The sequence below is a fragment of the Phyllostomus hastatus genome, unplaced genomic scaffold (assembly GCF_019186645.2).
Source record: "Phyllostomus hastatus isolate PE091 unplaced genomic scaffold, TTU_PhHast_1.1 phas_contig_137, whole genome shotgun sequence".
Classification (NCBI taxonomy): Eukaryota; Metazoa; Chordata; class Mammalia; order Chiroptera; family Phyllostomidae; genus Phyllostomus; species Phyllostomus hastatus.
Window position 1 is genome coordinate 9,168,436 of NW_025333583.1, and position 23,068 is coordinate 9,191,503.

The window sequence follows — 23,068 nt, forward strand, 5'->3', positions numbered from 1 at the left end:
GGGTGAGTGGGTTTGGGATGACTGGACTGCTTCAGACCTGGGCAGTTGGGTGTGAGGGTGGCCATCGCTGGTACTCCAAAAAGCTTTCCTCTCTGCCATTCATGATTTTCAGGTGGGAACAGACTGAATACCAATAACCAGTCAATTGGAGGCATCTCAGATGGCCTGGCGGATCGATACCCTGGGCCAGATGCCCACTGGCCTTCCCAAAGGCAGGCCTCAGAAATTGTCCAGGTTGCTGGACCAGAATCCAAAGATTTACACTGAGACTCTCATTTTGGGGTTCCTGTTCCCCTCACTGAGACCTGCCCAGGTGACACTGCAGCCCCTCCGCTTAGGCCCCGTGGTCACCTCGGGGAAGTACAGGGCCTTTGTGGCCCCCCACCCACCCCCTTTATAAGCCAAGGCAGTGTCCTGGCTCCTAGACTCTGCCCTGTGGAGGGGAAGGGGGGGAGAGGAAAAAAAAAGATTTCCACCTTATTGTTCAGCAGCTGGAAAATTGTTGTCATCTGTTCTGCCTTTCATTTGCTGAGAGTGGAAAAAAAATGGAAAAATTTGGGGAAATAAATCTCAGTACCTTCCTAGGAACTCTTGCCCTTCTCTCTCTCCCTTGCGTCCCTGCCGCTTGGCTCCCAGGTTTTCTCTTCCCACTTCTCTGGGTACTGGGGCTGCAGTGGGCTTGGGACTGGGGCCCGGCTAGGCTGGGGCCGGGCTGGGCTGGGGCCGGGCTGGGCTGGGACCCGGCTGGGCTGGGGCTGTTGCTGGGCTGGGGCTGTCGCTGGGCTAGGATTGAGCTGAGGTTGGAACTGGGTTGAGCTGGGGCTGCAACGGGACAGGAGCTGGGGCTGGAGCTGAGTGGCCACTTCGCACTCCATGTGGAGCGTTTGGGAAGCCACTGTGATGTCATTCAAGAGCTGCATAGCTACAGGATGATAAGTGAAGCCCTGGGGACCCAGCTGGCTGAAATTACAGACAGAGTTTTATCCCACTGGCTTCCTACAAGCCAGAGTGAGGCAGAGTCGGGAGGGGGAGAGAGTGAGAGAGAGAGAGAGGGAGAGAGAGGGAGAGAGGTAGAGAGAGAGCTCGCGGGCTGGAGGGAGGGAGTGGTGTGTGTACACTGGGCAGGCAGGCTCCTCCCACCGCTGACAGTCCCAGTGAGCCCGGGTAGGACACAGACCGAGCTGGAGCTGCAGCCATGTAGGAATTATTTGAAACTTGAGGCACCGGGAGCAGAGATCAAATCAGAGTGGTTCTTTCCCCGCCCCTTTCTCCCTCTCTGTCCAGAGGGTAAGTGTCTGTTGGGCGGCTGTTTTGCCTCTGTGTGTCCTTGTGTGGCTCTCTGCTGGATCTGGGGAGAGGCTGGTGGGGCTTCTCTGCCCTCAGTCCTGGATTTGCCACCGCGCGGGGAAAGGCGTGAGGCTGTGCAGGGCTGGGACCCTCTGCATGGCCTTTGGAGGTGGATGTAGTGGACCTGGGACCCCCCTCCAGAATTTGCTGCCCTTGGACATGTAAGAGCTGCCAACTCGGGTCTGAGGGGTGGCTGAGTTGGTGGGGGGCAGTGTGTTTGAGTTGGCCTCATTCTTTGGGGTGATGGCTCATGGTGGATGAGAATGGGGTGGGCAGAGGGAGCATGGTGGAGGCATGGAGACCCCTGAAACACTCCCAGCACGATGTTTATTCAGGACAACCCCTCTCCTTCTGGAGACCGAGCTCGGTGGCACCCCCGGTGCTGACCACTCCCCTGCCAGCCTCCTGCGGGCTCCCATTCATGGCTTTCTCCCACCCCTGGCACAGCTCATCAGGGCTTGGCCGTCCCCTGGCCAGGGATTTCTGAGCGTCCAGGCGGGTGCCCTGGCCTGGCAGGGAAGAACTTCAGTTGTTGTGGGCTTGGAGCTATTTTTACCGTCCCGAGTGTGTCTGTGATATCTGGTGCCCGGACAGGCCGAGGCGGGGAGTGGGGGTGTCAGGCTCTGGTTATAGTGCCCGGTGTGGGAGCTGAGGGCCAGGAGGCTGGCCCTGCAAGGTCACGGGTAGTCAGTCGTGTGACCTGGGCCGGTCACTCACCCTCCAGGCCCTGGTCCCTTGGGTCTGAAATAAAGGTCACAATCAGATGTTTCTGTTCCTACGCCTTTTCTCTGGAGAAATTCAAGTGAGATGGTATCTGTGCAGAGTGCTGTGGGTCCTTCCTGAGGAAGGCCTGGGGACACATCCATCATCGTCACTGACGGAAACCTCGTCTGTTACATTGTGAGGGTCTTGGTCTGTCGCCATGTAGTGGGAGAGCAGAGCACCCTTCCTGCCCCGACCCCGCCAGGCTCCTCCAGCTACCTTCACCGTGAAGGCCGTTAAGGGGAGAGAGCTGAACTCGTAGTCGGGAAGACACGTCCTTTTGTGTGTGTGAGCGGGGTGGCTTCAGAGGGGGGGCCCGCAACTTTACTTTTCTGCAGCATGACAGGTGGACAGTGGAGGAGTAGACCCTTAAGACCCAGGGCTTTTCAAAAACAAAAAGTTCTCTCGGCTCTGCTGACTTCCCAGGCCCTCTCAGATGTTAGTTCTGTTGCCCGGAGGGCCCGGAGGGGCCAGTGGGAGGGGCTCTCGTTTCCATTTCGGTGTCAATGCTGGCTTTCTCCATGTTCAAGGCCCACAGGCTGAGATGCAGACTGGGCTCCGTTTGGGCACTGGGCCTCTTGCCACCTTCTTCCTTTCTCGGTAGAATGGAGGTGACGGGGTGGGGCCCTTGCCACCCACCCTTCCTGGGCCCACCCAGCAGCAGGTTGTGGTGAGGCTGGCGAGGTCCCTTGTGCAGGAGACAGAGACGCGCGTGGAAGCATTGACAGCAGCCCCGAGAAGAATCTCGTTCTCCTCTGTCCACTGTCTGAAAACACAGCGTGTTCTCTCTGAGTGCTGGGAAGCATCAAGAAAGACAGGTGTCTGCTTGCCAAGCCTGGACCCGTCTGTCCCCACCCACAGGGCCCAAGGCCTGTGTTTGTCAGCGTGGAATCTGTTGACACCCCCTGATGTGAACCAAGTTCTGTGGGTTGCACCTGTCTCCTGCCCTGTTTGCTTGGCAGAGGCTGTGACTCCTCGGTGTGGCTCCCCCTCAGAGACTTCTCTTCAACCCCGAATTCTGCTGATCTTCCTCAGAACCCCTGAGGAAGCCCATTCCCATTTAGAGAAGTCCCAGAACTCTCTGCAGGCTGTGATGAACCAAGGGCTACCTTGGTCCCCAGCTGGCTATGGGGTAGGGAGGTCGGCGTGGGTGGAGGCCAGGACTGGGGTCTAGAAGGTCTCTGCTTCCATTGCCAGAGTGCCTCAGGAGGACCCCAGGTCAAACTTGAGCCATGGGGCTGCGGTTCTCCACCACCCTCTCCATCCTCACCTCCTCCTCACATGCACCTCCCCCGGGCCAGCTAACACCCAGTGGGTTGCTCCGGGCTGGACCTCTTCTCGAGCTCCTCCCCTGGAAGGTTTTCCTTGCTGTGTGTTCTCCCATTTATCTTGGGTGGAGCCTGACATTCTTCTCAGAAGTCCCTGGTGACAGGGAGGGATCCTCAGAAGCAACATGTTCTTAAATATGTATCTCTTCATTTAAGGTTCACAGATGGACCCGAGGTGTCCATCACCCCCCTGACGTTATGTGCCAGGAGTTGTGTTTGTGTGTGTTTTTTAGGAAATTAGTCTGGGCTTTCATTAGCTCTCCTAAAAGGTCCCTGGCGTAAGAGAGTTCATGTCTGCTGGAGTGGCGTGTGGCTGGGGAATTCTGTGGGGGGTGCCATGGGGTAGGCTCTGGCTCAGCCAGTTTATAGGGACCTCCCCTGTGCCCAGCCTGTGCTAGCACCAACTCTGTGGAACACCCCTCTCTCATGATGTTTTTGGCTGCAGAACCTCTCTTTCCCTTTTGGGAGGAGCTTGTGGTCTGCCTTGAACCCCTGAGTTTTCACTTCTCTGAGTGGCAATGGAAGAAGAGTGTCTCCGTGGCTGAAAGGATTATATAAATCTTCCTGCACTATTTAATGTAATTCAAGAAGCATTTAGGGAACACCTAACTGTGTGCCAGGCACTGTGCCCTGTAGGGCCATCCTGTATAGCCATGCTGCTTATGCGTTGAACTCCAAGAGGCACTGTTCACATGGACCACGTTGTGAATGGTGCCGTCTGGGAACCAAGCACTGGGGAGAGGGAGAAACAAAGGCCTTTCCTCAAGGAGCACTCAGCTTAGTGGGGAGGACACACCTGGGCAACAATGACTGTCCAGTATGTGGCCGATGTTCCAGTTGACATCTACAAAGGCCACTGGGAATGTGACCTTTGCAGATGTCTACATCTGAGAGGTTGATCTGAGTCTGGAGGTCTGTAGGAAAGGGCGCAGACCAAGGAAGGCTTCCCAGAGAAGTTCAGACTGAGCCTGAAGCAGGAGGAAGAGGTTCGCCGGGGAGGTTGGGAGTGGTGGAGGCAGGGTGAGGGAAGGCCTTCGGGGGAGGGAACAGCATGTGGCACAGAGTAGGAAAGAGCATAGACGTAGCGAGAGTTGAGTGGGGGGTGGTCTTTGGGGTATGGAGGGCAGCGAAGTTTAGGCTTCAAATGGCAGGCAAGGGTTGGGTGATAAGAGGTCTGGTGTGCCCAGCACGGGGGATGTAGGGCTTTGCTCTGTGGGTGACGAGAGCTGTTGAAATGGAAAGAGGAGGATGTGCCAGGCCAAGCTCAAGGTACTTAGCTCCTGAATCCCGTCACTCAGCAAAGCTGCATGTATGCATTCGGGTGTCCCTGTAGCCAGGTCCTGCATGGTTAAGTGGCTGAGCAAGCTGAGTCGGCCATTTAGATGGAGATCACCCTCCTGAATGATGGGTGTGTCAGGCTGAGGGGTGGGGTGGGAGGGGGTGCCTCCCTTCTGTCTCCTCTCCAGAAGCACGTCCCTGTGGCCTCCCTGGCACTCAGATCCATCTTCTGGCTCCCAGGTTGCATCTTATCAGCCCCAGCCCTGGCCCCAGCTGGGCACCCTCTGTGCTTGGGGGAGAGTCTGTGGCTAAAGGGTTAAGATGTCCAGAACTCGCTCTCCTGGTTGCCTCTTGGCCAAGCCTCAATCTTTGTCAAAGGTCACTTACCTCCCAGACACACATGGCCTTTAATGCCCCATTCCCACGTTTAAGGAGCTAGATTCCCTCCCCACCTGCCAGGGCCCTGTCTGCCTCCAAACCACCTGCGTCCGGGGTGGGCGCGGTGCCTCTTCCTATTGGAAAGACTGGTTTTCCTCCGCAGTGGTTGGTCATCACTGCTCTGGGTAATGCATTCTAGCGAAGCGTTACTCTGCTGGATGTAGACTCAAAGGACGTTTTATCATGAGGTGTCCCATCCCGAGGACCTTAACAAATCAGTCACAGTCCAAAACAGACCTTCTGTTGGATGTCGAGGGGTCTCTCCTCATCGAGTCATCGCCAAAGGAGACTTCTTTCTTGTAGTCAGTCAACCAGCCTTTCATTCTCCATGGCTGGGCCGTTTGTCCCGACATCTCAGTGAATGAAATCTCCCCACTTGGCATTAGTGAGAGAAGCAGGGGTCCTTCACCTCGGAGCTCAAAATGCTGGCCCCCGGGTCAGGGTTTCTCAAAGACCTTGAGAAACATTACTTACCCATGTGCGTACCAGAACCCCAGAGCGCTACTGAGCATGCAGACTCTTGGCCCCGCCCCAGATCTATGAGTGAAAATTTGTGGAGGTAAGGACCCAGAATCTTCATTTTTAAACAATCCCCAGAGGAGGTCCTTATGAACACAAGAATTAGAGAACAACTTTCCTAAATCCCTGTCATCTGAGTATCCATGTTTATTTCTGGCATTCTTTATTAAGTGTGCGGGCAGACACGGCCTTCCTCTCCTGCATTCTGGCCTGCCCTGTGCTTCTAGCCCCACGCACACACCTCCGCAGTTTGCTGGAGGGAGCCTGGGGAGCCGGTCCACGTCCAAGTCAGCTGGGGATTTTCCTCTGCGCTTTCCAAGAGCATGACTCGCACATCTGGACCACGGCCGCCGTGGAAGAAGGGCTCCTTGGTGCAGTCAGACTCAGCAGCGAGGGTGGAGTTCAGGACCTCAAGCAGCTGCTGCGGGGAACTGGGGGACACAGTCTTTTCAAGTGGGGCCTTGAAAAGACTGTGGACTTCCCAACTTCCCCAGAGAAGTGAGTGGGCCGGGAGATGGCCCGGGAGACGTGACGTCCAGGCTGGCTGGAGCTCGGGGCCTGGGAGCTCGGCACCCTGGCCTGTGTGTAACTTGTGCTTCCCCCGCAGCCTGCTCTCCCAGTCCGTCGTCATCCGTGCCGGTACGCACAGCCCCAGCCAGGCAGGTTCCTCCCTCTATCCCTTGCCCCCTTCTACTGGGTGTACAACTTTCATTCTTCATGGGCCATCTGAGGTCCTTCCCCCCCCTGCCCCCCCAAACCGGCCGTCCCTTAGAGGCTGCTGGGACTTGGAGATGGATCTGGTAGCCCCCAGCTTTAGAAGCCTCACCCCTCCAAGCCCCCACTCTTCCTCCCTTATTCTTTCTCCCTCTCCTCCCTCTGCCTGCCTCTCTCTTGTCCTTCCTGCCTTAATAGATCGAAGCCGACCTTGTATTCCGGCTTCTTGTGGTCCTGGTAAATAGCTCTTAATGTGGCCGTGGAGGATGGTGAGAAGGTGTGGGGGGCAGGGGACACTTAACTTCCATCTCTGATGGGAGGGGCAGGGGTAGGTGCTCCACAGGTCCTGCTGACACGCTGGAGTTACACAGCAGAGCCCTCCTCACGGGGGCTGGACAGACCTGGGACCGGCCTGTCCTTAGTTTCTCCCCCTGATAAGAGAAGGGAGATGGCCAGTGAAGGCTACAGCACAACCTGGAGCATTCGGCCAGCACTGGGCGGTCAGGAGCAGCTGGGCCCTTCTTTGAGGACAGAAATAGACCTTTCCATTTGTATTAAACAAACGGGATTTAATTACACAATTTACACTTCTTCGATTTTCTTGCTAAGACTTAGTGGCGTGGCACTTAGCGTTCCTGATGTTGTGGCTGCAAATAGTAGCCCATTTGGGGGTAGATTACATGGCAGAATCAGCTTAATATTGACATTTTCAAAATCAATGAAGAACAGGGTCTGGCCAGCAGGGCCAGGATATCAGGTAATGGGAATCAGAGTGGATTCCCCCTCCCGGCCTCGGGAATGCTTGCTTAGCTCTCCTGCCAAAAGCCCTTCTTGTACTCACCCGAGCGAGCGAAGTGCCGGATTGGGTCTGCTTTCTCCCGGAAGGAGGGAGTGCGCTCAGATGTGCACCCAGTGCTTCTCTTGGCCTTCTGCATGCCGATGGGGAGGCATGGAATGCCCCACGCTTTGCTATGTTGTCTCCCCACTTCCCAGAACAGGTGAGCGTGGGCTTGGGGGACTAGGGGTGCAGGGCATGCAGGAGGCCCCTGGCCTGGCAGGAACACTCTGGCATCTCCTGGTATGTTTTGCTGAGTGGGGCCAGGGCCTGGGAATGGGTCTGCTTCTCCACGGCCAGCAGTGTTGCAGGTACAGCGAGAAGGAGGGTCAGCTCTTCAGACCTCCACTAACTGGCATGAGGGGCGCATCCTCACGGGAACCACCCCTGGAAATCTGAGTGGGCGAGAGGCTCTTATCTTTAGTACTTTTCTCCTCTGGAAACAGCCGGCTAGGGTCTCTTTCTTTTTGTGTAGCAAGGCACTCTTTGGAGGGACTTGCATGAGGGGCAGGCTCTCTCATCTGACAGTGCTTGTCCCTTTAGGGATGCTGACAGATGAGTTGGCAGAGGCAGCCACGCCCGCAGCAGCCTCTTAGCAGCCTTTGGGGGCCCCAGCACAAGGGGCAGGCTGTTGGAGAGTCAGCCCTGTCTCAGCCCAAACCCCTTTCCCATCAGACCCCATCAGGTAACTGGCCTGTGGGGCACCCACCCCTGCCCCTCCCATCAGAGATGGAAATAAGTGTCCCCTGCCCCCCACACCTTCTCGCCATCCACCGCGGCCACATTAAGAGCTGTTTACCAGGACCATCCCCATGAGCCCTGGGCTGCGGCAGCACTCTGGCCTGTGTCACTGGGTTTCTGCTGCTGGTTGAGGCCCCAGATCTCCAGGGAAAACTCTGCAGAGAGACGGTTCTGAGGAGCTGAGTGACCGGGCAGAGCATCCAGCCCTGGGGGGGGGGGTGTGGACAATGTGTCCCGTCGGGCATCTCTGTGTCGCGCTCGCTCGGTGACATCACTTAGTTGGCTTGTGGTCTGTGTGTGTGTGTGTGCCCATCAGGATGTTCCTGTTTTGTGGTCGTCTGATCACTTGTTTTTGGCCGTGGGTTTCTGTGTGAGTGTTTATTTTTAGAGGCTGCCACTTCTGGCCCGAGGGCTGATCCTTGGGCATAGCGGGAGTCTGTGTTTTCTGAGATGTTTGTGGCTTTAAATTGAAGTATTTATCTTGGGGTATCGCTGCCTTTTATGTGTTCCTTCTGTTGTGTGTGTGTGTGTGTGTGTGTGTGTGTGTGTGAGAGAGAGAGAGAGAGAGAGAGAGAGAGAGAGAGAGAGACTAGAGCCAGTGTAGAGTAATAAAAAGTATGTGTGCCCTTTGAAGCTCTGATTTTAAATTAGCTTGGATTTTAATGTAGTTTTATTTCAGTTGTCTTACGTGAATTCTGATTTAAAACCCCAGCTTTACCAGGTACTATGTGTCTGCAAATAAATGGCGTTTCACCTCTCAGAATCTCAGTTTCTCCATCTTTAAAAGAGGCACAGCACTCCCTGACATACAGGATTAGAAGCGAAGCATGCCTAAAGTATGTAGCCAGGTGTTTGGTGCCTAATAGGTATTGGCTGCACATTAGCTACTGTTATCATTATCATTATTATTATTTGTATTTGCACACTTGTACCCACAGCATGCGTTCTGACCGGGGACACCGGTGGTGTTTGATACAGGTGAATTCTGGGTGTTTGATTTGGGTGATTCAGGGTCGGCATGTGGGTCTCTGGATATCTTTGTGTCCCGTTTTCTGTGTGTGTGAGCGTGTGTGTGTGGGAGGGTGACTGTGGGTGTCTGGACTGGGGTTTGTGCAGTATTTGGGAGGGGCTCTCTTCTTTTGCCAGCTGGGGGCCTGCCTTGGAAGGTGCTTGCGGGTGCTTGTCCGTGTGTGTGTGTTTGTGTATGTGTGAGTGCCGGGCTGGGAACTGGGCTGCTGATTGTACAGGGTGTGAAATCACTGAGTTCCTTTGGGCGGGGCAAGTTCTTCGCTCCTGAGTCAGCCCTTTGGCCTTGAGCCACCCGGCGCTCACTTTTTCCTTTCAGAGAAAGTATTGCTCACGGGGGCCCCCAGAGCTGCCTGTAGACGAAATGACACACAGGACACCTCTCCTTGATGAAAGCCTCTGCTTTTTGTTCTTGACCCCTAAGATGCTTCCCCCACCCCTGTCCCTTTCCAGAAACCTTCATGGGCCCCAGCATTCAGAGTGAATGTGTATCCCCTTTGACACGGGGCCTGCTGGCTTTGCTGAGCACCACCTTAGCCCGGAACTTCCAGGTCCATGGGAAGCTAGCAGGATGCCAGAGGCAGGTTTTAGACTGGGCGTCTTACTCCCCAGGACCCCCTGCCCAATCCTAGGCTCCACTGCCTGGCCCTGAAGCTTGGTGTTGGGATGGGTTCTGCCCAAAAGCCTAGGGTAGGGTCCTTGGGTCCTGGGGTCCTAAAAGTCACCTTAGCTTTATCCCAGGGAGCTGAGAGGAGGTTTCAGGGTCCAGGAAATGGAGGTAGAAGATGTCCCCGCCTTCCACTGACATCCGCTGTCTGTTGCTCCTCCTCTTGCAGAGGTTGTGGGACATACTCAGGGGCCCCTGGACGGGAGCCTGTATGCCAAGGTGAAGAAGAAGGACTCCCTGCACGGCAGCACCGGGGCCGTCAACGCCACACGTCCTGCCCTGTCGGCCACCCCCAACCACGTGGAGCACACCCTGTCCGTGAGCAGCGACTCGGGCAACTCCACCGCGTCCACCAAGACAGACAAGACTGATGAGCCTGCCCCCGGCCCCTCCAGTGCCCCTGCTGCCCTGAGCCCCGAGGAGAAGCGTGAGCTGGACCGTCTGCTCAGTGGCTTCGGCTTAGAGCGAGAGAAGCCGGGCGCCATGTACCACACGCACCATCTCCGGTCCCGCCTGGCGGGGGGCCCTGCTGCGCCCTCCTCTGTCCGCCACGTGGTCCCGGCCCAGGTCCATGTCAACGGTGGGGCCTTGGCTTCTGAGCGGGAGACAGACATTCTGGACGATGAGCTGCCCAACCAGGACGGGCACAGTGTGGGCAGCATGGGCACACTGTCCTCCCTGGATGGGATCACCAACACCAGTGAGGGAGGCTACCCAGAGGCCCTGTCCCCACTGACCAATGGCCTGGACAAGCCCTACCCCATGGAACCTATGGTCAATGGCGGGGGCTACCCCTACGAGTCTGCCAGCCGTGCAGTGCCTGCCCATGCCGGCCACTTGGCCCCTATGCGGCCCTCCTACTCCGCACAGGAGGGTTTAGCTGGCTACCAGCGGGACAGCCCCCACCCAGCTTGGCCACAGCCAGTGACCACCTCCCACTATGGCCATGACCCCAGCAGTATGTTCCGCTCTCAGTCCTTTCCGGAAACTGAGCCCCAGCTGCCCCCAGCTCCGGCCAGGGGGGGAAGCAGTCGGGAGGCTGTGCAGAGGGGCCTCAACTCCTGGCAGCAGCAGCAGCAGCAGCAGCAGCAGCAGCAGCAGCCTCGCCCGCCTCCTCGCCAGCAGGAAAGAGCCCACTTGGAAAGTCTTGGGCCCAGCAGGCCCAGCCCCCAGCCTTTGGCAGAGACCCCCATGCCTGGCCTCCCTGAGTTCCCAAGGGCAGCCTCCCAGCAGGAGATCGAGCAGTCCATTGAAGCCCTCAACATGCTGATGCTGGATCTGGAGCCAGCTGCTGCGGCTGCCACCCCCCTGCACAAGTCCCAGAGTGTCCCTGGGGCCTGGCCAGGGGCCTCCCCACTCTCCTCCCAGCCTCTTTCCTGCTCCTCCTACCAGTCCCATCCACTGACCCAGTCCAGATCTGGCTACATCCCCAGTGGGCATTCCTTGGGAACCCCCGAGACGGCCCTGCGAGCCTCGCCAGAGTCTGCCCCTCCTGGCAGGTCTTACTCACCTTATGATTACCAGCCGTGTCCAGCTGGGCCCAACCAGAGTTACCGTCCAAAGAGCCCAGCCTCTCCCTCCTCCTTGCCCGCCTTCCTTTCAACCACCTCCAACCCTCCAGTGCCTCAGCAACCCCCGGCCTCTCTCCCTGGCCTCACCACTCAGCCTCAGCTGCCACCAAAGGAAGCGACTTCAGATCCATCCCGGACTCTGGAGGAGGAGCCCTTGAACCTGGAGGGACTGGTGGCCCATCGGGTAGCAGGTAAGAGCCTCAGGGATCATCAGTGCTGGGTATTCCCCTCCTTACTTCCTCCACATCTTCCCTCTTTGATCTTGGTTTGTCCTGCTGGGGTGAGGCGCAGGCACAGCCATCAAAACTCAGCAGACACTGCTTTGGCCTGAAGAGTCTGGCAGGAGCCCACACACTCGGCCATCCCTTCCTGCACTTATTGTCTGTTAGGCTACAAGGCAGACATTGGGATGGAAAGATCAATGTCTTTCAGTTCCTACTCTCAAGGGGCTTACTGTCTAGTGAGGGGACAGGTGATTCTAACAGAATGCAAGGTGTGCCACAACAGAGGTAGAGACCAAAGCCTCAGAGTCTGGGGAAAGCAAGACTTACTACCTAGGACAATCAGGGAAAGCTTCCTGAAGGCGGTGACTTTGAGATTGGCGTGCGTATCTTCTAAGTACAGAGGAGTTGCTCTCTGCAGCTGCCTGCAGTGCTCGCTGTACTCAGACTTCAGTTTCTTGGGGAAGGCATGGAGAAGGCTGGAGGGAGGTCTCAATGGACTCAAATTCCTTCTTGGGCCCTCCCAGAGGCATAACAAAGCCCGAGAGAGCTCTGAGTATTCAACCCTGGTGGGTCCTTTTGGGATATTTCTTTGTTTCAGGGAGGCCGAGGTCCCCTTTCTTGTCCAGTTGTCCTGTTAATCCCTGCTTTAGGATCAGCTCTGTATGAGAAGCATGCACTGAGAAACAAAGCTCCATTTCCTATCAAAACATGAATGGGCTTATCTTTTTGGAGAGAGGAGCGAGAGTGGAGCAACTGGAGGAGCTTACTGGGGAGATAAAGGCAAGAAATGGCAGACTGTCCAGGGCTTTGCTGGGAAGGACGGGAAGGGTTCCCTTCCTTCCTGTGGGCCTAAGCCTATGACCATTTCATGGGGGCAGCCAGACTGGGTGGGAAAGCCTGTGGGTTGATTTTACTGCAGAGGAAAAGTCCAGTCATGGGGGAACAAAGACTGGGGTTGGGGACTGGGGCTTGTGCCCAGTTCCTCAGCTGACAGGGTGGTGGAAGCTCAGGGAGGAGAAGAGGAGTCTGGGCCGCTGACACTGCCCTGAACCCCTTTTTCCTAAATTTAGAGGAAGCTGAGTCACCATGCCAACTGCAAGGAGGGAGGGAGGGAGACACCCTTGCTGGGGATGGCTGGTGGGTTTGGGGAAGTAGCTGGAGCAGGCAGCTGGCTGTTGGGCTGGGCCCAGGACTGGGTGTCAGGGCGTGGGCACCCTACTTCTGTACTTCAGAGCAGAGAACAGTCCCCAGCTCAAGTATCCATCCTTGAAATTGGCCATCTTGGAAGTATTTACACCACTGAAACTGGCAATCGGGGCTTCACCTCCCCTGGAGAGCCAGCCTAGCAGCCCATCATTGCTTTTATCTGAGAGCCAAAACACAGGATCCGTACTTACCTCTGTAACCCTAGCAGTGACAGAAAGGCTCCATGGGGATGGTCCAGATGGAGCTAATGTCTCTGCTTTCTCCCCTGTCTTGGCTCCTGCGATAAGGACTCCCCAGTATCTTTGTCAGCAGACATGCTTTTTTCCTCCTGGATATGTTGAAGGAAGGGGAATGGAGCCCTTTCAAGATTTTGTAGAGTCGGGGTAGTGGCCTGAGGAGTAGTGACACTCTAGCCTAATGAGGGATAGGATCCAGGGAGCTTTTCTCTCGGGGAGCAGGATGAACTTCCTCCCCTTACCAAACCCTTCCATATTGCTTCCCTGGAGCTCGCTCAAAAGGAAGGCATACCTGAATGGTTCAGAAAGGATATCCATCTTGAAGTGTTTCTCCCCTCAGCCTTTTTGCTCCTACTGGCCTCTGAGGTCTTGACTATCAACCTCTAAATTCCATAGGCTACCAAGAAGTCATAGGAAGGGGGGTGATATTATTGGTACATCTCTGCTCCCTTTTCCTTCACCAACTGTGAGTGACTCAGTCAGGAGAAGGGATGAGATGTATAGAAGGAACAGTTATATTTGGTTTCCAGGCCTGTAAAGGGCCTCTTTGGTCCATGCCCTGTTGTGAACTGTATTTTTTATGTCAGCAGATCTTGCTTGCACAACTTTCTTAGTAGCCATTTATGATGCCTACAGTGCCTGTGTAGATAAAGGCACATGGGCAGGATCAATGTCAGAATAGTCTAGGAGCCAGGGATGATAAACTTCTAGCACCACTCCTTTCTGCTCATTCTGTTTCTGCAAGAAGCTGGAACATAAGCTTTAACATGAATAACCCAGGAAGTTCAGATCCAAGGGACAACCTCTTCGTGGCCATGAACTTGATCTGGTTTCTCCTGGCTTTTCTCCCCAGGTCTTCATTTTTCTATTTGGCTGTTCTCCATGCTTAGTATTATGTCCTGGGTTCATTCCACTTTGATCCAACAACTCTTTACATTTTATTTCAGCTTAGATCTTAGATAATTTAGAGGTAGTTTTCTTAACTTAATAAAGGGTAGGTACCAGAAACCTGTATCACACATTATACTTTTTTGTGAAACATTAGAAACATTACTGTTACAGCCAGGGACAAAATAAGAACACCCATTATCACCACTATCATTCAGCATTGTATTGGATGTCCTAGCCAGTGCAATAAGACAAGAAAAGGAAATAAGAGTCAGAGTTGGTGAGTCCAATCAAGTTATCTTATGATCCCGATTCTGTGACTGGTCTGATCTCAAATGTCTGTAGAGGTAGAGATTTCAATGCATGTTGGAAATAAGATGTGGATCTTATCCTTAAGGAGTCTAGAGTTTAGTAAGGGAAAAAAAGAACTGGAAGTTTAAAATGAAGTCATTTGTAATAAGGGAGGCATGGAGAAAGTTCTGTGGGAATGAGGAGAAAGGAGATAACACTATCAGCAAGAGAGACTGTAAAGGCTCTGTGTTGAGTGTGGGTTTTAAACAGAGCCTTGGACAATGGGTAGGGTTTTGAAAGTGAATGGGGTCATTGGAGAGAGAGGGTTTGTAGTGAAGGCAGAAGAACATGGGAAATGTTTGAAGAACAGAGTAGAGCTTATAGGCTGTGTGGGAGAGTCAAGAATGGTAGCCTAGGCCCTACCTCTGGTTGGTCTTAAGGACCAGACTAAGGAGCTTGAATCTTACCTAATGGCAATGTAGGAAGCTGTATTTTAGTCAGGAGAGTGTGCCATGATCAGAGCTGTAGTTTAGGAAGATGTACCTGGTGGGTCTGGGCAGGAAGGATGCAAAATGGGAGAGATTTAGGAGCTTACTAGATAGCTTAGGTGTGGGGACTGGGTTAGGATACTGACCATGGAAATGAAAAAGATGAGATGGAGGCTAAGGAGGCTGTGTAACTAGTGGGAGTTTACAAATTGTTTGGGTGGAGTGGGTAAGGGAGAGGGAGACATCAAAGCTGACCCTGAGGTTTTATGAACAGGAATAAAATAATGGTTCTATTACTATGCCAGGAGTTAGGAGGAAGAGCAAATTTGGTGTAAGATGAAGACCTCAGGGTTAGAGATGCTCAGTCTGAGGTGATGGTGGAGCCTCCAGGTAGAGATATAAGGAAGGCAATTGAATACCCAGAATCTGAGTTTGCAAGAGTAGAAAGAGCTATGGATTTTGGAGTCATCCTTACAGTGGTGAAGTTTAAAGCTGTGGGCATGGATGTCTCTGTGTCAGAGGGCGTGGAAAGGAAGGAACACAGAGTAAGATGACCATGAGGGGAATGGAGGCCGTACAGGGATTGAAATGGGATGGTCAGGGGGGTGGTGAGAGGAGACGGGCTGTGGGTCATTGCAGAGGTCAGCATAGTAAAGGGTTTCCAGGAGGAAGAGTGAGGGGTCCCTGTGGAGAGGTCATGAGGAGGAAGGTCGAGAACAATGCACTGGGCTTGCCAATCAGGTGGCCCTAGTGATCTTCAAAGGCATATTTTCAGGAGAGTGCTGGCGATGGAAGCCAGGCAGAGGGATTGAGGAGTGAGTGCAGAGGGAGTGTGGACAGCATGTCAACTACTCTTTTGAGTGGTTTTGTGATAAAAGGAGAGAAGGTGGTAGCTAAAGAGGCCAGCAGGGTATTGAGAGCTTTCTTTTCGTAAATATAAGAAACAACAATGTTTGTAGAGAAGAGAGAAATTTAATAGGGAGGGTAGAAGGAGAAGAAAAAGGTTTAAGAGAGAGAAAGAAATCGATAGAATAAGGTCTCTAGGAAAGTAAGAGAGGGCAGGCTTAGGAGCTCAGGTGGAGAATTTAGGTTCCACCAAGAGGTAAGCTACCTTTTCCTGAAATAATAAAGGATAGGTACAGCTACAGGGAGATACTGGTGCTAAGCTTTGGGAGCTTGAATTGAGAACACTATTTTTATATTTCATCATGGAAATAGGGGATGAGATCAAGGCCCATTTGATCATTAATTCAACATGAGCCCCTAAACTGTGCTTCGTGCTGATCTAGGCTCTGGAAGAACGGTGGTAAACAAAGAAAGTAAAAATCCTTGCTTTCATGGTGCAGGTAGACAATAAGCAAATAAGCAAATACCTATATGATATGTCAGATGGGTGGTAAGTGCCACAGAGCTAAAGCAGTGACGTGCCAGTGATAGGGAGAGGACGGGTGGGTGGTTGCACTTCACATGGGGTGGTCAGGGACAGCTTCTCAGAGCAGTGAGGGAACATACCAGGTGGGAACAGCAAGTGCAAGGGCCCTGAGGCAGGAGTGCGCCCGTATGGGGAGTGTAGTGGGACACGAAGTTGGAGAGGTGATGGGAATGGGGGCCAGCTTACGTGGGCCTGGTGGGTGACCGTAAAATCTCTGGCTTTGACTCAGAGTGGTGGGAGAAGCCTTAGGAAGGACTTGGGCCGAAGACTTCATCTGGCTTGTTCTAGAAGTATCAGTATGGCCTGGAAGGAAGAAGGAAGACCAGTTAGGAGGCTGCTGATGTTGATCAAGACGGTGTCTATGGTGATGGGGAGAAGTGCTCAGCCTGTAGACGTATTTTCAAGGTGGAACCATCAAGATTTATAGACATGCCAGAAAGGGGATACGAGAGAAAGAAAAGTCATAAGGTTTTTGACCCTGAGCACCTAAAGGATGGAGTTGCCCTGTGTTGGGATGGGTACGACTGTAGGAAGAGCCGGCTTAGAGGGGATATAGAAGTGTGGTTTTGGCCATGTGAGATTTAAGATGCCCATGAAACATTCACGCTGGTGGGACAGAGAAGTCAGGAGCTCCAGGGGGGAGGGGACAGAGCTTAGGAATGTGGGAGGAGTCCGTGTGCGGCTGTGACATGAGCACAGGCAGAGGGGAGGCCCAGGTGTGCGTCCCTGAGCCTCACACGTTCCACGGTTAGAAACGTGGGAGGCACCGGCAGAGGCACTGGTGTGGGCCAGCTTGTGCAGCCTGGAGGCAAGCTGAAGGGCGTTGGTCCCTGGAAGCCAGGGCGGGGCGATGCCGGTCACTGGGAGGCCCTGTGTGGGAAGGTGGCTTGGAAGTCAGCTAGGGTGATTAGCAGGATGCCATAGGATGCCATAGCAGGCCCTTTGGGTGCACCCAGGCAGGCTCATTTTAATGGCTTTTCAGTGGTGCCCAGCAACTCGGGCAGCTGCGGAATGCTGTGAGTGGCTCCTGCAGAGGCTCCTGCAGAAGAGGTTTCCATGGTGGGTGGGAAGGAAGAACGAGGGCTGAGGGAGGTTGGGAGGCGAAGGAGTAGGATCCTTGGGCTCAGATTGGCAGGGTCACAGCTGAAGCCAGGAAGAGTCAGGTGACCATGACAGGAGAGGAGGACCCAGGATGGGCCCATGCTGACTGCCAGGGGCAGGTGACCTGTGGGCAGCAGGACTGAAGTCTCCCGGTCCCGCGCTGGGGTGAGAAATCAGAGGGACACGGTGTCCTGCTGGACAGGAGGAGGTCTGTCTGCCCTTTGGAGGAGCGAGAACCTGGATCCTGCCCCTCTTCTGTCTGCCACCCTTCCTCCGGTGTGTGGCCAGACCCCAGACTCGGAATACCAACTAATCCTGATTTTCTCTTTGTTTTTGTTTTGTTTCGTCTTGTTTAATGGCTCGTCCCTTGCGTCTTTCATGTTTCCCGTGTCCACCTGTTCCTTGTGCCATGGGTGTGGTGCCTTCCTTGCCTGGTGTCATCCCTTCCCTTCCCGCTTGCCTCCCCTCCCTGCCGGCTCCCCCTGGGTGGCGTGGGCAGCGTACAATGCCAGACTGCAGGGCATGGGGCAGAGCAGCTGCTGGCACCCTCCTCTCCACCGGCTCCGATCTTCCTCCCTCTCTGGTTGGTCCCTCTCCTCCCCTTCCCCGCTTCAGAATTCCTTGGCCCTCATCGTAGCTTTCAGTTTCTCTCTCCCCCTCCTCCTTCATGTGCTGTTTTTTCTAAACCTTTGTCCACTTTCCCCTCTCTTTATTTTTCTATTTCCTCCTCACTTTTTTCTCTTCCTTCTTCTGTTCTCTTCTTCGCATCTCCTTTATATTCTCTGTTGCCCCTCTTTTCTTACCACCCCTCTTTCCTTTTCTTACCACCCCCCTTCTCTCTCCTTGCCTACTGCTCCCTCCTCCCTCCTTCTGCATGAACGAGTGCTCCCACTTCTGCATGGACACAGGCCTGAAGCTTCTGGCCTTGGCCTTGGCCTTGCCTGCTGGGAACAGGGTCTGGGGTAACTAGACTAACTCTCAGGTTCCCCATGGACACACAGGCCTTTGCAGGGCTCTGGACAGCCCAGCTCTCCAGCCACCGTGGCGCACCCCCCCGGGGATGCCGGGCCAGGGCCTCAGCAGGTGCCAGGCTGTGCTTTGCATGGGCCGCTGGGCACAAGACAAAGAATGGTGCCCCGGCTCCTGCTGCTCGGTCCACTCCCGAGTACAGCACTCTTTGGGGACAGAGCGCCCCTTGTGAACTCATTCCGAATCTCTGATCCCAGAACCATGGCCAAGAGTCAGAAGCCCTGAGTATGGTCCTGGGCCTGACTGTGACCACCTCTGTGACCCTGGCCAAGTCTCTTCATTACTCAGAGCTCAGTTTGCCCCTATGAGAAGTGGAGGGATCGTGGCCCTGCCGTGTGTTTTGCATGGTGGCTCGATGTGCCCCGACGTGGTGGGCCCTTCATCAAGGGTCATGTCGCTCTATTTGAGGGTGATGTAGTTCACTACATCTACCCTGGTCTCTTGGACAAACGAGCTGATAGGTTTTTAGGCCTAGGGGCTGAGTCTCCTCACCCTTTCCCTGCTCCCTGGGGCCTGGAGGCCCAGGCCAGGGAGAAGATGGTGCTCAGGCTTGCCCCACGCCATGGCCTTGGTTAGGTCTGGGAGAAGGCTTATGGGGGGTGGTGGGAGCAGTTGACTCCCAGTGGCAGTATCTGGTACCTCCTGGACCCTCCTTCTCCCCGTCCATGGATAATGGGGAGCTGGCTCTAGCAGAATGCCCCTGTCTGCCTCCTCTCCTCTCCCTCCCCCCTTTTTCTCGGCCCAGTGGTGGGGAGTGCAGTGTTCAAGCGAACCCGGGGTTTGGAGCAGTTCTGGGGTGGTGGGCCTGTCCTGAGGGGAGCTGGCATGGCTTGCCCTGGGGCTGCTAGTGTGACCGCCGTGTGGCTTTCGGGTGCCCTGGCCCAGCAGGTGGCTTCCCGGACCCCCTCACTTCCGGAGCCCCCGGCATGCTGTTGGACACCTGCCCCGCCACCTGGAGCTGAGGAACCCAGTCTTCTGGAAATCGGAAGGCTGGAAGGAAGAGCTGGGTCTGTGGGTTGTAGGGGAGGCCTGTGATGAAGCCTGATGCCGAGGCGTTTCTCCACGGGACCCAGGGGTGTTCGGGGCCATGAGTGTGTGCATTGGTGGCATCAGGGCTGCAGCCCCCAGAATTGTGGTGTGTGTAAGTGTGTGAGCAAGTATGTGTGAGTGGGTTAGAGGAAGTGGATTTAGTGTTTCAGCCCCAGCCTGCGTTAGGAGGGAGCCTTGGAGCCAGCTGTTTCCCCAGGCGCAGCACCGCTGGGGAGCAGAGTGAGGACCCCCGGCAGAGAGGGGCTGTTCCGGCGCCCTGCTCTTCAGGTCTGGTGGCTTGTGTGGAGGCCCTGGGCTGAGGTGACCATCGTCCCGCAGGCAGTGGGGATGCCCAGCAGCCCTCAGAGGACGACAGAGGGCTTCTGAGTGTAGCATGTTATTGTCCTGAAGAACACTTCATTGCCACCAGAGCACTCCAGTGCTCCTGCTGCTGGGCCTACTCGCCAGCCTGTCTGGGAAGGCCTTCCAGGGCCCCACCACCGCCTCTCTCCTGCTTTCTTCATGAGCCTCCTCTGGCTGTGCTGGGGAAGGGGCTGGCCACAGTGCAGGGGGCTGAGGGTGACGCAGACCTCCTGCTGTTCCTGGTGGGTGAAGGCCGTGTGCACATGTGTGTGCAAGTGTATATGTGTGCAGTGCCTCTGTGCACTCAGCGGGTGGAGCACACAGGGACAGTGGCACTGAGAGAGAGAATGGGCCTAGAGGCTGAGAAAGGCCTGGGGTCCAGGGTGGTGGAGGGGAGGAGGGCGGTGGGGGGAGCAGGCCTATTTTTATTATTGGTCAGTCTCCAGGATGTGAGGGAGGGGCGTTCTCGCTCTGACACTGGCTGTCAGCCTGTGTCCAGAAGGCCCAGCTTGGCTGAGGAACAATGGGGCTCTCTTCTCTCCCCTCTGCCCTGCTTCGTCTCCCTTCCCGTAGGGAAGGACAAGAGAGAGGGGACATGGCTGTCCGGGTGCTGAGGGGCAGATCTGGGCCTGCCAAGGGGGACAACAGTGAGACACTGTGTTCAAAGAATGTGAGAGGCCCCGGCTGGTCACGGGTGCCATGGGCACTCTGCGGGGGAGGGGCTGTCCCATGGGAGTGGAACGTGGGGTCTTCCGCCTCCTGCAGATGGAGGCGCCCCTGCAGCGCCCCAGCTCTTGGGAGGTCGTTCTGGCACTCCCCTGCATCGGGAGCGACCACGCTCCCGTGTGCCGGTCTGGCGGCCACGGGGAGGAGACTCGGAGAGGTGAGATGGCTCTCAGATGTCCTCCACGGTTGGGAAGCCCCTCCAGCAGTCCTGCGCTGCCTCCAGGCGTGGTGGCACTGGGTGTGGTGGGTGTCCTGGGCACGCCGGCGAGAATGTTCTTTGTCCCTCCGCGAGATTCGGCTTCAAGTTGAAACAGACCCCCTTTCAAGGGTGGACATCAGCTCCCACGCAGGGTGGCTGGCCACCCTTCACCAAGGCACAGGGATCTGCCAGGAAGAGGCTGCGGGGCCGGGCCAGCCGGAACTGAAAACCAGCCCTAATGCATTTCTGTTAACCTTGGGGCTGAACTTGGTTCCAAACCCCAAGAGCCTTTCCTGAACGGGCCTCTTTTGTCACAATTATTATTAGAAAATCAATGGCTATGTCTGTTTTTCTCTAATGTTTTTGCCAGGAATGAAACCAGCGGTAGTTCTGGACCAAGCTGTCCGGGAGGGCTGAGGGGCGGGGGGCTTGGTGGGGTAGGGAGAGACGTGGCCCGGGGCAGGGGCGCCTGCAGGTGGCGGCTTCTCGCAGGGCCGGGAGCCTGGGGTGGTTGTAGGGTCCCTGTGCACTGCTCAGGGCTTTCAGAGATGCACCCCTTCTTTCTCTGTCCCCTGGTTAGGGCAATGCAACCCCCATTTTCTATTCTGAAAGTCAGGGTACTTCAAAGTGAGGGGCCTATTTGAAGTAAAACCGTTGTGAGTCTGGTTTACAGTCCCCATTTTGGCCCTTTCCTCTCAGCTGCAGGCTGCTTCCTAGCAATACAGAGCTGCAGGTGGGGACTCGGAACACCACCGGGCACCTCCTGCATTTGCCAGTGGGAGCGCTGACCGGCTGCTCTCCAGACCTCCAGACAGGGCCTCTGGTTGTGGTGGAGTGCGAGTGTGCATCTCGGAGTGCCCGTGCCTGGATTTGGCAGCCGGGAGCCCCCTATTCATGACAAGTAGGACGGCTTCCCAGCCTGTGCCTCTCATGGCAGCCCCAGCGGCCGTGCCAGACGGGAGCTGGGAGGCCGCCCGTGGTGTGCAGACCCTACTCTGGACCGTCTGAATGAGGGTGATTTCTGGTTGGCACATTCCTAGGGGCCCGCAGTGTGTGCGTGTGCGTGTGCATGCATGCGTGTGTGTGTATATGTGTGCACTTGCCTGCCATGGGGCAGTGTTCCCAAGTGTGCTGACATGCAGCTGGTGTGACCAGGGTCTCGGTCCCACATGACCTGTGGTAAGTCCCAGCATGGCCCCTCGCCCGACTTGCTCTTGCACGGTGGTGAAGGCAGGGCTGAGAACCCCCTGGTGGGAGACAATCAGGACCAGGAGCCTGCCCTCAGGCTGGTTGTGGCCTCTGGGCCCTGGGGCGGTGTGTGTGGGGGGGGGTAAGTTTTCTAGGATTCTAGAGCCAGCTCAGTGAGGCAAGGGTTCCGTGCCTCAGCCCAGCTGTGGGAAGAGGGGATGGGAAGGTGGGAGGGTGGGGTTAACAACATCCCCAGGCCTGTGGAATGGAAGGAAGTACAGAAAAGCAGACGGAATGCATGATTCCAGCACTTTGCCTGCTGTTCTCCTGGGAGGGGCAGGGTGTGAACCTGGACCATTTCTGGGGCAAGAAAGGGGTGGGCAGCTAAGGGCTGGCATAAGGGAAATTAGTAAGAGGATTCAGAGGTGCGCTGGGTAAAGTTGGGGAACCCCAGAGAAGGTCCAGGGGCCAGCTGGGGCTGGGGACTTCATAATAAGACTTAGTCATTCCTTTGTTCCTTCTTGGGAGCACCATTTGCAAGATGATGCATTATTTTCTCTTTCCAAAAGTTCTTCCCCACGGGCCTGATGTTGCTTGTTGGTTGATCAGTCGCCTTGGAGACTGTCTCTCCTCCCTCCACCTTCCCTCATTTGCCTGGAAGCTCTGGCCCTCTGCCTCCAGGCCTTGGAAGGAGTTGACATCTGTTTCTTGTATCAGTCCTTTGTGCTCTGGGCCCCAACCCTGTGTGCACTAGATTCCTGGTGAAGGCCAGCCCAGCCTAAGCAGGGCCCCCACCCTACAGAGAAACCCAGGGTGTGGGCAGAGGGAGGCAGGGGGCGGTGCAGAGGGGAGACAGGCCCAGCTCCGGCATGGCTCTTGAGCTTGCGCTGTCCTCTCTGGGGGAGGTAGACCGGATTGATCCTTGGTCATACGACATGCTCACGGCCCTCTCTGCCCTGCCGTTCCTCCCAGGGGTGCAGGCTCGGGAGAAGCAGCCTGCAGAGCCCCCGGCCCCTCTCCGGAGGCGGGCGGCCAGCGATGGACAGTACGAGAACCAGTCTTCGGAGCCCTCATCCCCCCGGAGCCCTGGGGTTCGCTCCCCTGTCCAGTGTGTGTCCCCAGAGCTGGCTCTCACCATTGCTCTCAATCCTGGAGGGCGGCCCAAAGAGGTGAGTCCCCAGGCTACATTCTGCAGCCACAGAAGGTAGCAGAGCCCACCTGAATGCCCCAGGAACATGATGATCAGCTGGCTGGCACTGACCAGTCCGTAAGCCTGGTAACTTTTCCTCTCTGCATCTCACCGAGGGCTTTGGCATGTGGAATCTGGAGCTCATTTCCTCCCCTAAATTGCTTTTATGCCTCACATCTTCCACTAACACCGAGACTGAGTTTCCTTCTTGACACCTAAAGAGTGCCCCTGAGCAGGGTGGCAAGAACCCTGA

At 55.7% G+C, this 23,068-nt stretch overlaps 1 protein-coding gene across 13 annotated transcripts in view; it reads left to right on the forward strand.

Moving 5' to 3' along the window:
• The window catches only part of TNS1 (tensin 1), a 172,482-nt gene that overhangs the window by 116,843 nt on the left and 32,571 nt on the right, over positions 1-23,068 (forward strand). For 9 of the 13 annotated variants that reach the window (XM_045852543.1, XM_045852569.1, XM_045852561.1 and 6 more), the window contains 3 exons: positions 9,825-11,417; positions 17,592-17,675; positions 22,599-22,795. In XM_045852543.1, coding sequence (XP_045708499.1) covers positions 9,825-11,417; positions 17,592-17,675; positions 22,599-22,795 — 1,874 coding nt within the window. The remainder of the gene's footprint in view (positions 1-9,824; positions 11,418-17,591; positions 17,676-22,598; positions 22,796-23,068) is intronic. The other 4 variants (XM_045852551.1, XM_045852586.1, XM_045852646.1 and 1 more) reach the window with 1 other exon arrangement.